At 45.2% G+C, this 14,671-nt stretch overlaps 1 protein-coding gene across 6 annotated transcripts in view; it reads right to left on the reverse strand.

Annotated features, from left to right (window-relative positions):
* TMEM131 (transmembrane protein 131) overlaps positions 1-14,671 on the reverse strand; it is a 240,839-nt gene that overhangs the window by 4,163 nt on the left and 222,005 nt on the right. For all 6 annotated transcript variants that reach the window (XR_004261859.1, XM_032255357.1, XM_032255360.1 and 3 more), the window contains 5 exons: positions 11,398-11,525; positions 5,637-5,761; positions 5,278-5,427; positions 1,227-1,392; positions 6-127 (listed from right to left, as the gene is read on the reverse strand). Coding sequence is in view for 5 of the 6 variants with exons in the window: in XM_032255357.1 (XP_032111248.1) it covers positions 6-127; positions 1,227-1,392; positions 5,278-5,427; positions 5,637-5,761; positions 11,398-11,525 (691 nt within the window). In the remaining variant the exon portion in view is untranslated. The remainder of the gene's footprint in view (positions 1-5; positions 128-1,226; positions 1,393-5,277; positions 5,428-5,636; positions 5,762-11,397; positions 11,526-14,671) is intronic.

Raw genomic sequence — 14,671 nt, forward strand, 5'->3', positions numbered from 1 at the left:
CTGACCTGGGCTCTTGTCATAACCGGCTGTGACTGCAGCAAAAGTGGGGTTGCCATTCTTGCCTGGGAGCGAGGCTGCTTTTGTCAACTTGTGTTTGTTTCCATTTGGCTGCTTTATTTTAGGGTCACTGGAAAAAGAAGCAAAGAGAGAGCTCATTCCTCATCAGCAGTGCCCTATCTCAGGGAGGTGTGGGACTGGCAGGACTGAGCCCTGAGTGGGCTTCTCTGCAGCGGGGCAGGTCACAGAGCATAGGTCAGTCTCGTGTCCCATGCTCTGGGGCCTCAGATCACTTAACCAGATAGAAATAGAGGGGTTTCTGAGGAAAGATAAGAAAACAAAAGATCACTATGAAAGAGACCAGGGTGGGATCACAATTTACAAACTGGCAGAGGCTTCAATCTCACTTTAGTGAAAAATGCTAGAGAGCTGCTCGGCAGGAAACGCAGAGGGGAGCACGAGCAGGGCAGGCACTGACACTGGGCAGGGGTGGGTCTCAGAAGTCTCCTTCCCAGTCAGGCTCCCTAAGCAGGATGGCTCCCCCAGCTTCAGTGGTTACTGCCTATTGGGCAAGGCGGGGAGGACCTGCCCCCAGGCTGGCCAGTGGATGCGGTGCACAGAAACCCACGCCATGCCAAGGCACACGGTGAGAATGCCATCCGTGACCATCAGGCTTGTGCTACACTGTGTCAGATGGACGTGAGCGAGGCTCTGTGCCTCACAGAACAGCATGGTTCCTGCATCCTGTCTGCGTGGTCAGGAGGTTACCCTCCAGGGTGCACATATCCCCTCACCCAGCATAACAGCCTTGGACCAGATCCAGACCTTCTAAGTCCTAAGCTAAACTGCCCAAAGGTCAAAATTAGTGTCACATAAACCCGTATTCCCACCTCACAGGAATCCCCTTTAGGTCTTCATGTAACGCTTAGTAGACGTTCATTGGCGCCTCAATGAGAATATCACTCTAGTGAATTAAACGAAGCATTTCTCGGTCCACGGGTGGGAAGAATGAATGGATTAGAATGGGAATGGGGTTACTGTTGGAGCTGGGCATGAGCACAGCAGCAGGAAGGGGGAGTGGACCCCAGGTAAAGGGGCCAACACAAGCCCGCAGCTCTCAAAAGTAACACCAGACAGTGGTCTGGGGTGGCTGTTTACATTTAAAGAGCGTGACATCGGTTTTTAGGCACGTTTCGAGCTGAGGAATGGAAAGCAAGCAGCAGGCCTACCTGCTGGAGCTGCTGTTGACGATGCTGCTGTAGCTGCCCCGGGCCACGAAGGGGCAAAGGGCGGCTGGGGGAGATGGGGAGGCAGGTGTCGGTGAGGTCTGGCGTTGTTTTAAGAAAATGTCTGCGTTGAGGGTTTGCAGAGAAAGTTTATAAAGACTATCAGTAGCTGGAAATTAAAAAGAAAAGGGCTCATTAATGTGGTGCTTTGATTAGTACTCTTTCAAATCACTTTTTATGTTCTCTAAGACTATGCAGAACTCAAGCGCTTTTACAAAGACAACAAACGAAAGCTCTTAGATGTGTTCTGTTTAACAGGTTTTAAAGAGAAAGCAGCCACATGTCTCTGCACTGGGGGATCTGAGGGAGCAAGCGTGTGCCCTGTCCCTGCTGTGTTGCGTGGTGACCTTTAAAGTCTTCAGTTCTCCCACCTCAGGCAGGGGAGGAGGGTCTTCCACATCCTCCAGGGGTGGACAGCTGAGGCCGCTGCCTGGGGACCTGGAAAAGCCTCGTGCCTACATGCAGTTTACAGCTGTGCGAGGTGCAGTGCTCTGGGCTGAGTGCCCAAGTTCGGTAATGCCTCTCTGTCGGCGTAACTGGGATGTGCAGCTCTGATCCTTATTTTATAAGGATAACAGCTCCTTGCATATGGTGTGCTCTTTAAAGTAATATCTATACACCTGTTTTAAAAATCTAAAACAGGCTTGGCACAGTGGCTCGGGCCTGTAACCTCAGCACTCTGGGGAGCTGAGGTGGGTGGATTGTTTTGAGTCAGGAGTTGGAGGCTGCAGTGAGCTATATCACACTATTGCACTCCAGCCTGACCCCATCTCTTAAAAAAAAAATTAAAAATTTCAGTCATAAAAGAGTATTCTATATCCAGTAAATGGAAATATGTATAGTTTTTATCAGAAAAATGTATCATTTTGCACATCTCTTGTGTGCAACTTGGTGCTGCTGTAGCTACTGCAAGAGGAAGAAGGTGAGGAAGGGCTTGGGCCCTGCGAACTCCCATCACCACGGGTAATGATCCTTAGCCCAGGCCTGCCCAACTGGGCATCCTCCCCCTTGCCCCCTGGCTGGCCTCTCAGGCCCTGTGAGATTTCTGCATGCCCTGAGCACACCGTGCTCCACTTACCCTGTCCCTCACTGCCACACTGCAGCCGCTCTGCCTGCTGCTTCTGCTTCCCTGGTGATACTCTCCAGCACAAGCTGCTTATTCCTCACCCCCAGGACTCAGGGCTAGAATAAGGCTCTCCATGCTGTGGCTGGGTCAAGACTCCAGCGTGGCCCTGCTGAGCAAAGCAGCCTTCTCTTCAAAGCCCATGCTCTCCACTCCTCATCCTTAGGGCCACCTGCTACCTTCTCTCCCACCTTCCCCAGTGCTGCTTGTGCCAGGCGGTCCTGTCTCCCAGCCGCCCACCCTCACCCTTGATGATGTGGGCCCCCTCCTTGCTGGTTCTGTGGATCTGCTGACCTGATGCCCACATTCAGGACATGTCTCGCACCAGTCTCCTGTACAAGCCCTGCTCAAATCTCTATGTCCCCCTCAGGCTCCTCTGAGGCCTCCCAACTGACACAACGTCTACACTGACAGCTTGCTATTTGTACTGTCCTGACCCTTCCCTAGCCACCTTCTCTGGCCTTCCCCTGCTCCTGCAGTGACACATTCCCTCATTCTCCACCCACACTTGGAGCCCCATTTTGCGTATGCTTCAACCACCCGAGGTGCCTGTCCTAGGGAAAGATGCTGGCAGCTCTCGTGGGTGGAATGTGTTTCACAGGGCTCAGTGCTGCAAATGCTCCCAAGACAGTAATGATGGAATGAAACAGGGAAAGCAAAGGGAAGTTAGGAAAAGCCCCCACGGAACAGTGCTTGAGGGAGAAGCAGAGGAGAGACCAATAGCACAGTGGGTGCAATTAGAGAACGTTTTGATTCAAATATTATTAAATTTTTCCTTTGTGGCTTCTGATTTGCCTTTCCTTTTAATAACCCTTTTGTATTTTTTCTATTTTTAAATAATGAAATTATTCAAGGAGAATTTTCTCCACAACTTGTATGGTACAGGGTACCATGCCAAGAGGTGCTAGTTGGGAGGCAGAGATCTTTACACAGGCTGCACAACTCCCCCAGTGACTACTGCCACATGCTGGCTGCACAGTCTTGAGTGGGACCAACGCTTTCACCCCAAGAACTGCACTAAGCTCGGTACTGCTAACGGCGCTCGTAGAACTTCAGGTCTAAGCAAGATGAAACACCAAGGCAGGCAGTGGGAGAAAAGAGGATGAGAAAACGGGGGCAGAGGAAATAGGTACAAGTGATGGAGAGTGTGTGGGAGGGACTCTCGCAGGTTTCCTCCACCCATACTCTATCGAGTGGATCTCTGCTGGAACTTTCTAGTAAGGCTGGCAGTGACAGCAGAGAGGTCACTGGGCTTGGAACCAATGCAAGGGATTGCTTGGATGGAAAAACACAAAAGGACTGCACAGATGTGGGCTGAGAAGATAAGCTCTGCGCCTCTTCCCCAACTGCACACCATGGAGTTCTTCCTGAAGCACCATGCTCAGATGCACCAGTTGGCCTCTGCGGAAGAGCCAGGCAGGAAACTGAGGCTTGCAGCACTGGGCTCTTCATAGTTCCTCCTCCAGATGGCTGGCCTGCAATTTCCCACATTCCTCCCCCGAGGGGTGGCACCAAAATCTCCTGCCTGGAGTTGGGTCCTGTCATCCTTTCCCCTCCACATTGAGGAATGATGCCAATACATGGCTCAGGTGCCATTAGGTGGGGTGCTGCCAGCCAGTTTGTGGCTATGTCTGACTGTTGCCTGCTCTCCTGGCAGCATGATTCTGTGTGCTTGTGTTGTTACGTCACGAGCAGGGCTCGTGTCACTTCACTGGGTCTCAGAACACCCCTGTGAAACTGGCTCCGGGGACTGTGTTCTGTTGCTTAAAGTGGCATCTGTTTAAAGGGGAACTGCCTAAATCATGGAGTGTCAAGCCAAGGGCCAACGGCCAGTGGAAACCTCAGGGGGCTCTAGGAAGCAGAAGCATCCCACCTGGACACACGGGCCACCCATGGTCTCTTCAATTTCTTGAGTCAATGAGGATTTAGGATTGTATCTCACCCCAGGCAAAAAGTAGTATTAAAAGGTGCCAGAATGTCTCATGGCAAATAGGGCTACAGGATATATCTCAGAGGGCATCTCTTTCCAGGATGTATCTACACATCCTGGCTAGAGTGTGGACGCCCTATCCGAGCCTCCAGGGTCTCTGCCCTCATTCAACCCAATGAGCCTGCCCTTCACCTTCAATGACCTGACTGTTGCTCAAACCTGACTGCACCCCTGGTCTTCCTTACTTGCCTTCTGGTACACTTGAACACAGCGGTGAGTGTGGACCAATCAGTCCTAAGGACCTCTCTTGATCCCAAATCCCTGTTGTTAGCCCCTACCTTTTCTGGTCTCTGTTATCCCCTTTTTCAGGTCAAGTGTCTATAGGGTGAGGACTTCTATTTTAGTCGACTGTGCTTACCGTCTTGATTTACTGCAGGCTAAACTGGAGAAACAAGGTCAAGAAGGTAGTGAGAAAAATAACAAAACCTTTGTGTAGGTTGCTTATGTAAAAAGGCGTGGGTGAAGTTAGGAGGAAATGGAATTTTTACAAAAACAAGTACACTATAAATGAGGAACTCATCAGGTAAAGTTAATGCTTTTGTAAAGCAAACAATTCTTTAGAAGATTAACCACTCCAAACAGACCGTTCCATTTTGCACATTGGGCAGTGGTGTGCTAGTATACCAGCTTCCTGAAAAAAGAAAAGGCCCTGATGTGAACTGTTTAATGATAACCCTGATATAAATAATCTTACCAGGATTGATTTCAGCCTACAGCAGTTTTGCCACTGGCTAGGCTAGTTAACTCTACAGGGGCATGGACTCTTGGCTGGCAAAGCACTGCCAATGGGTCTCCCTTTAAAGCAGCATGCCCCTGTAGAGTTCCAGAGTGGGGTGGGCTGTGGGTAAGTGGAGCCCTGTGAGTATAACCACTATACTTACAGCTGCCGGGTTTGTGAACTGGAACGGAATCCCACTCCGGTGGAGGAGAGTCTTTTTCACCCTCTGAGCTACTGGTGTTGCCTAATTCTTGACTATTCGGGAGGAATTTTGCTAGGGCAGACGGTCTGTTATCCACTAACTTATTTGTACCTGTACAAAAATCAGAAAAGAACATGGTTAATGAAGGATAACTCCTTTCTTTTAGGTCTATTTCAATAAACCTTCTAAAGAGAACAAGAACACAGCCTTAAGCCTTACAATAACTACTGATTGCTTACTGATAATGCACAACAATTATTAATATAGTGCACTATGAAAAGATCGGGAAGACATGATCACAGAGAACAAAATGACAGTACCTTTTGTTTTCTGGGAATTTCGTGATTTGGATCCACCTGCCATTGCAGTTGGAAGAGGAATCTTGCTTGGGAGATTTCTACGTTGCTTACTTTCCAAAGGGGGAGTATATGGTAGTTCTAATGAACTGAAAGACAATCATGGATGGAAAATACAAATTTATTCCTTTGTTTTGGAGGACTGAAGTCATCAAGATTGTAATTCTTCTGCAATGCAACTGCATGTAGGAAGCTAATGTGGCTTCCTGGGGTGTTACCTACTCTTGGTCCTAACTCAGGACTGGCTGCATGCCCAGCACTGTAGCTAAGACTGCCCAGCAGACATTCAGCAATTGCAGATTGAACCTTTGCTATACTGAGTGTTGACAATGAACTGAGGTCCATTATTTAATAATATGTAGCAGGAAGGAAGGATCTATCTCAGATAAGGCGGAGAAAGAAAACCCTTAGCACCAACTTGCTGCTCAGGGCTGAAAGTGCAGTCACTTTGCTTGTGAGTCTCTCCCAGCATCTAGACTACCACCAGTAAGATTCCTGAACATGAAGATTTTGAAAGATCTGATCTATAATATTAAAGGTTCCACTATTCAAAACTGAACACATTTTTCTCATAAAAATTATAAGATGACCCAGAGCTAAGTTCCTGGTTACTGCAGGGAGTGGGCTAGGATGAATTTTCTTTCTTATTCTTGAGCTTGGGTTAATCTTAGGCAAAACATTTAAATAGTTTTTAAATTGATTTATTTAGAGTGACATGCTTTCTGAAAGACTCTGAGATAAGCTTAAGATAATAAGCATGCATAAATAGGACAATTAATTGACTCTCAACTTCCTTTCAGCCACACAAAATGGGAAGCATGATAGGCTATCTTAAGTTTTCAAAGATCAATAAGGACAGGAAAACCTGCTGGGAGACAGCAGCCATAAAGAATGAATCTCTGAAAGAAATGAACTGGGTAGCTGGCTCATGGAAGACAGCACTGTGAGTGGAGTACCTATATGGGCTACAAAGGCAATCTTTATGAAGTCGCATCTCTAATGCCCACCAAGACCATATCTGGGACTGGGAGGACCTCCAGAAGGAGCTTAGCTAATGTGGTCCAAGAAGGACCTTTTCTAGCAAAAGCTGAGATGCAGCGCAGAGAGCCCAGGGGCTCCTTTGGAGAAATTTTCCCAAGAATCCTCAGGGACTTCCTGGTGACAGCTGTTAGTTCAGGGCTGAGCTGAGAGCCAGCTTTTCATTACAAACCCACAAAGTCTACACAGACGGTATAAAATGGATGACTCTTCAACATTTTCCACATTTCAGTGTGCTTCCTGCTCCCAACCCTCCTGGCACCATCTTCCAAGTTCTTCATACACCACCTTGCCTTCTGTCCTCCCACCCCACATCCTCACTCACAGGATATAGTGCATGTCAGCTAAGTTCCAGGTCAGAGGCAATCCACTGTGCTCATTCACAGCAGATTTCAAAGGTGAGAAGAGTTCAAACTTTCCAGACCTAATGGTACCACAACACCCTTGCTCCCCAACATCCCCCATGTGAAGTGTGAGCTCATAAATAAATACATTTAAGAAGGCTATTTACAAACATTTTATAAGGTAGTAGGGTCAAAGGACATTTTCTTTTCATTCTTTTACTTCTCTGTATTTCACAAATTTTCCATAATAAGTAGGTATTATATCTGGAATTTGTAAGAGAGCAAACCAAAAACCCAAAGGGTTTCCATTAGCCCAAACAGGTAGAGTTTCAGGTAAAATAACAAACTGAAGTGAAAAATCCACTGTTTATGGGGCAGATGATGAATGCTACAGTGTTATAAAATCTTTTGTCCTTCTTCCACTCTTGACTGACAGTATTAATTAAAAACTCCATCTTCTAAAAAAAATCCCCAAAGGCTCCCATAGTAGATACCAGCCCTCTGTGGTGGTGGAGGTGGTGTGGGTGTGATCTATTTTTAAGTGTGTGTGGTTATCTATTTATACAAAACGTAATTCTGTACCACTGTAAAAGTAACTGGTTTTTAAGAAAAAAGGTGCCAGACAACTACTGTTATTTTTACTGATTCATACGTCCTAAATTAAGTCAGATGATCTCTATTAAGAAATCTTTTTTAAGGCTTCTGAATAAAATGAGTAACAGCCAACTTAATTTCAGTGATTCTTTTTGCTTGTTTGTTTGAGACACAGTCTTACTTTGTTACCCAGGCTGGAGTGCAATGGCACAATCTTGGCTTACTGCACCTCTGCCTTCCAGGCTCAAGTGATTCTCTTGCCTCAGCCTCCTGATTAGCTGGGATTCCAGGTGTGTGCCACCATGCTTGGTTAATTTTTGTATTTTTAACAGAGATGGGGTTTCACCACGTTGGTGAGGCTGGTCTGGAACTCCAGACCTCAGGTGATCTGCTCTCCTCAGCCTCCCAAAGTGCTGGGATTACAGGTGTGAGCCACCATGTCTGGCCTGAAGTGATTCTTTTTTAAAAAGGAAAAACAGAAAAGTGGTTCAGATGCCAGGCTTTATTTATTTATTGACAGGGTCTTGCTCTGTTGCCCAGGCTAGAGTGCAGTGGTACAATCATGGCTCTCTGCAGTCTCTAACTCCTGGGCTCAAGCAATCCTCCTGCCTCAGCTTCTCTGGTAGTTGGGACTACAGGTGTGTGCCACCAAATATGGCTAATTTAAAAGAAAAAAACTTTGTAAGTTGCGGTCTTGAACTCCTGGGCTCAAGCAATCCTCCCGCCTTGACCTTCCAAAGTGATGGGATTATAGGTATGAGCTACCACTCCTGGCCTATTTTTTATAATATATTTCCCCCCACTTTTTCACAACTTTTTAAAAAATATTCTGAGGTGTCACATTCTTATTTTTGCTTTTCACAATGTTACACCTAACTCAAGCATGGCCTATTTTTATTTCTGTAATACACAGTACACACCCCTGTCTGGGGAGGAGAGAGGCAGAGCTTAGGAGAGGGCTAGGGACATGACCAACAGTACAGCAGTGTTTTCTCTGTGCTGACAGGTCTGGGGCTGGCACGTGCAGTGTGGTGTCCATGGCCCTTGGCCCTGAGTTGAGCAAGTATTTATGCAGATTTTTAGAGAGAATATGATTAGTTTATCTACTTAATATCTTTTGCTTATTTTAGATTATTACATTTATGTAAACATATAGTGTTGACAAACAAATAGAAAAACAAAAACATCAGTGGATACACAGAGTCCTAGAGCAAGGATGCCCTGGGCCCTTCCTGGTTCTGCAGAAATCTTTAGTGCCTGAGATCTGATTCCCATTCCTTGGCGTCTCTGACATAGAATACAGTCTTCTGGAGGTCTGCAGGCCCATTTCTATGTTGCCACAGGTGGAAAACATGGTTAGATCAGATTTCGTTGCTGCAGCCCCACAGTATTTCCTAGGAAGTGATTTTTTTTGAGGTCAACTCTTGGGAGTGTGGATGGATGGGGCTGAGCCACTCCTCTGGCTTTGTCACCTCTTATAAAGCTTCCAAAAGAAAGTGATGATATATGCCTTATTAATAATATATCTTATTAAAAGATGTGCACATGTCTTTCAGATATGTGGGATCATATATTAACACACTAAAAGGTGACAGAAATTTCAGGAATCACTAAAGCTAGTGATTCTGAGTGACAGTGTCTGACATTTACTAACAGAACAGAGTGGAGTCAGAGAATGGCTCTATTCAGAAAGCCAACCTTCTCCTGTTATTAAAAAAAAGTCTTTATTGATAAATTGATTGATTAATAAATTCTGACTCTCAATACTTTCATCCTTGAGTTCAGAAAAACAACAGATCAGTTAGTTTAAACAGGTTAGATAAAGGAGATTAGAAGACAGGTTGCATATAGATCTCTCCAGTTACAAAAGACAATTTCAAGCACATGGCTTGAATTGTGTTCTGGTAATGATTTATCTTTTAACTACACATTGAGAGAACACGAGTTATTGCTATAACTGCCCCTTGACTGGGCAGTTCAGGACTGACCACTCTAAGCTTTTTGGTTTACCAGAGAACTAAATATCTTGCAAAAGTAGTGACACTCAAGTGATGTCTTTGACTAATTTTTCAAATGCAAATTTGCTGGTGGTCAACTTGTAAAAAAAAAATCAGAATACAACATAAATCAGTGGAACAGGGATGGGGGATTAGGATTAATGTGTTCTATCTGCTTAAAAAATACTAAGCTCAGGCATCAGGGTTAATAAACAGGGCCAATTTGGTGACAGTCACCTATGGAATGGTATCTCTAAGATAATTCTTAGAAGCACTGGTTTAAAAACTTATGATCATAGGAAATATTGCATGTCTATTTACCTCGCAAGATTTCTGCAAATGTTAAAACTCGGATTTTCATTATTTGGACTTATTGGCCTCATTTACTTTAAAATATCTGATCAGTCACCTAAATCTGAAAAAGACCTAGAAGAAGAATCTCTAGCCAATAGCCCAGTGTTATTCCTGTCCTAGGGTGCCAGGATATTGGCGCCTCAGGTGGATTTCTCTCAAGAGAGATCCATGTATGTGAACCTCCTCTTCAGAAGAGGTGGTCTCCTTTTCTCTCTCCCCCTCAAACTATCAGCCACCTCACACCACTCTGCTTGACGTTCCTTCTACCTGGGCCAGACTACTCTCAACAAACTGTGGGCCTGGGTCACTTGAACTAACAATTTCCACAAAAGAGTAAATTTTAGGTACAAGTATTTCATTACTAATCATCGCCACATACTATATTATTTCGTAAATTCAGGGACAAGGTTAAATTTTGCTGCAGTAATCAGTAATTTCTTACTAGCTTTTGGGTTCTACAGAACAGGACTGGCCCTGCCGGAAGCCGTATAATCTACGGAGTCTAGGTTAGTGGTGTTTTTGCAGAGCTCAAGTATGATTCCCCGGATCAGAGTAAGAACAGACCTTCCACAAATCTAAGGCCCACACTTAACGATGACAGACAAGCCATGTCTTCCTTTTAAATTTACACTTAATTTCTTCAGCTTCCTCGATCACCTCCCACTGATCACTACCCACAAGGTGGCTCCCACGCTGATGACAGTTCTTTAAGATGAACCAGGAAAGGCATTACTGACACACCAACACTAAAATTAACTTATCAGGTAGATGCTGAGCCAAAGTTTAATGAAAATGTAAAGTAACTTCAGTTAGTAACCCAATAGTTCAACTTACTCATCTCCCTGGGGAACCACCTGCATAAGCCCTCCCTGTGGGGGCCACCTGAATCCCATCCCATGGGGATGAACTGGAGTTGTTTAATGGTAGAATCTTCTGATTGGTGACACCTGCCCTGAAGCATTTTTAAGGTAAACTTTTCCAAGTTTTATGGCATAGAATTCTAGATCCCAACTGGGTTAATGATTCAACAAACTCAGAGTTCTTTTGGAGGAAAGTTGTGCTTGTACCTGTGGTTTAATCATGAAGGTTATCTTTATGCAGAAGTAAAATGGATTTCAGCCTGGGACTGAATCACCAATGGAAATTTTCCTTCTAAGTTTTCACAACACATTGTGAGCTCTGCCCACAGCATGTCTGACCCGAGAAGCACATGGCTGTCCCCAAGTCAACAACAGTGCACATCAGGTGTCAAAAATCCCAAGAGGAATATGATGCAGCACCTGGATTTTCCTACAAATCCCCTTAAAAGCCAACCAGCCAATGAAATCAAAACAGCACCTGGCTTTCGCCAGCAACTTCTTTATATACCTTATTTCTCTGTACATTTATTTCTCTCACCTGGGTTTCACATCTGTTGGGATTTCTTTCTTAATATTTAAAAGTTTTTTGCTTTTTTGCTTCACTTGAGACATTTCACTTTCATGTTTTTCAGGCATGGCTTGTTTTCCCTTTTGCTTTTCTGTATCCTGTAAAAAATGGACACTTAATTGCTGAAAAGAATTAATAAAATCACTGAAATTAGTTCCATTTTAAGATATAGACACAAAATCAAAGATGTAACAAATACATACATCATATATGTAAAAACAACAAACTCCTTCTTCAAATCTATCTTCACTGTTGTTCTCTCAATTTTTTGGCCTTCTTTAATTTGTCTTGGCTGGGTGCAGTGGCTCATGCCTGTAATCCCAGCACTTTGGGAGGCTGAGGCAGGCAGATTGCCTGAGCTCAGGAGTTCAAGACCAGTTTGGGGAACATGGTAAAACCCTGTCTCTACTAAAAATACAAAAAATTAGCTGGGCATGGTGGCACATGTCTGTAATCCCAGCTACCTGGGAGGCTGAGGCATTAGAATCGCCTGAACCTGGAAGGTGAAGGTTGCAGTGAGCCAAGATCGTGCCACTGCACTCCAGCCTGGGCAATAGAGTGAGACTCTGTCTCAAAAATAAAAATAAAAATAAAAAACAAAAAATAAATACAATTTGTCTTGACTATGTTTTGGTGAGTCGGAGTTATAAAGAATGTTATTTTAATTTATACTCATATCCTTACTGGGGGTGGTGGTGGCAATGGCAGGGGCAAATTGGTAGCTTCTTTTCAGGCACTGGGGAGTAAAACACTGTATTTCCTTCTAAGAAAAGTTCATTAGAGACTTCAGTGTAAAGTCAAACACTCTAGCCACGCACCCTATCCTGAGCACAACTCTCAGGACAATAGAGCAGAGCTAGCAGCACGCAGGGGCCGTACCCACTCCCCTGTGACTGTGACAGGGTTCCGGTTAGTTAGATTCTAAGCTAACAGCTGCTCCATCAATGGGAGGCGCTATTCATCTACTTCATCCACACACATTTATGGGTCACCCGCTTTGTGCCAGGCCATGGGGTTACCAACAGGGCCCAGTTTCTCTCCCTAAGGATGGTGAAGTCTAGCAGGAGGGAGACACATGACAGAGGCCAAGATGGACCTCTGCTGCAGATGTTATTGGCCACTGCAGCAGCACAGAAGGGCTGTCCTGCTTGCTTGAATGTGGAATCTGGACTGAGTGGCCACACCCAAGATGCATCTTAAAGCTGTGCTACCCACCTGGCCAAGCCAGGACCAGGAAAATACAGAACTTCCCTACGTATTTCTGTGGCAATCTGACATTGCTGCAGCAACCAAGTGTGAGATCAGTGGACCTGTCTCCTGAACAGGGTATATATCCACTCATGTATTGTGTGTGTGTGTGTGTCTGGAGGGTTTTTTTTTTTTTTGAGACAAGGTCTCACTCTGTCACCCCTGGGCTCAAGTGATCCTCTTGCCTCAGCCTCTTGAGCAGCTGGGACTATAGGTGCATGCTACCTCGCCCAGCTAATTCTTGTATTTTTTTGTAGAAACAGGGTTTCACCATGTTGTCCAGGTTGCACTCAGGTATTGCTGAACTCACCTGGGGAGCTGCATGTGGAGTGGGCTGTGAACTAAATGTAACCTGGTTCTCTGCCCCAGACAATCTGTGAAATACCATGTTCAAGGAAGCTCTGGCAGGACAGATGCGGAAGGACATACTCAGCGAAGGGGGACAGTGATGACTGTGAGGAGAGCTATAAGCATTGGTGAATCAGGGTCTACCCAAGAGCTTTACAATTTATGATTATTAAGACAGCTGGGATTTTAATAGGTCACACCAGATGAATCTATTTAACTGTCAAGAGTAAATAACCAGAGTTAGAGCTAAAACATCTCCCTGGCTCACATATCGTTTGAAACTATTTTGAGTTATTCATGAAGTCTTTCTTGAATACTTGACCCATCAGGTACTTTGTAAACCATGAATTTTTCGAAGACAAGGACGTGGTCTTTTTGTCCACTGTTGTTGCCTAGGCACCTAGCACATGGCCTGGCACATGGGTGCTCAATTCCTATGTGTTGACTGAATGAGTAGAACAGAATTGGAAAAGGCATGCAAGAGAAAATGACCTATCCAAGTTGTGATTTAGTTGGGAAGAAAATACACATAACTGACAAACTGAGGTCAGTTGCAGAGAAATAAAAGCACATGGCCTCTATGCAGATTGCTGACCAGGAGGAATGACAACTCGTTGGAGGGGACGGCGTAGTAACCAGACAAGGAGGCCTCATGAAGAATGTGAGTTCTGAGCTGGAAGGAGCTGGGACACACCAAAGGGAATGAACAACAGGGAGCTAAGAATGACACCAGTGGATGAGCACAGAACACTGGCCGCTGGGGGCTGCTGGAGAGGGGGCTATAAGGGGGTGAGCAGGAAGAGGCCAGCAGATGGGAAGGGAAGTGGGAGAAGGTTGTGCAGAAAGCCTGTGCTGAAAATGCCTTCCAAACGCTGATGCGCAGGGTTCAAACTGCTGGAATTTCACTCAAACATTAGCAGAAGGCTTTCTGCTTCTCTGAAGTAACTGGTTAAAGCACTATGAAGTACAGAGCTCCAGCACTAGTTAGGAGTTGGGTGAGGGGTAGACAGAGCACCATAGCAAACAGTGAGAAACTGCAAAAGGGAAAACAGCTGAGTTGAAAGTAAGTTACATGTAAATTTCATTTTAAACATTAATGCATGTGAATGACACAGCTGGAAATCTGTATGAAGTGATTCCTTGGTTACTAGACTAAAACTGTAAAAGAAATTCTGTCCTACAACATTAAAGGCTATATTAGGATGAGTTTAGATTTGAAATCTATTTACCTAAAAATAAAAACGCCAGAGTGGAATTATTACCCTTTCTTGCACACTCCATGCTACTCACAGTAGTAGTAATCTAACCCCTTCACTAAGGCCCACTGGACCAGACACTCTGCACTGCTCTTCCTGCTATGGTAACATCCCTGGGAGCTGAGGTCTCCAACAGGTGAGGCAGCTTCTTGATGTGCTGATGTGTCCTGGGCTGGGCTGGGCTGGGCTCCCCGTCCCAGGGGACCACTAATGCCTGGGGTCTTTCCTGGGGCCACATGCCCTCCAGGGCGGTCACCACTCTACTGCTTGGGAGTAAGTTGCCACCAAACCCTACTTCCAGCAGGTGCCAGGAACAACATGACAGGAAAAACACAACCTAATTAAAATGATAGAGTTCCTTCTCATTCTTTTGATCCTTTTTTTTTTTTTTT

Source organism: Sapajus apella, unplaced genomic scaffold, assembly GCF_009761245.1.
Source record: "Sapajus apella isolate SASKATOON/1434 unplaced genomic scaffold, GSC_monkey_1.0 scaffold89, whole genome shotgun sequence".
Taxonomy (NCBI): domain Eukaryota; kingdom Metazoa; phylum Chordata; class Mammalia; order Primates; family Cebidae; genus Sapajus; species Sapajus apella.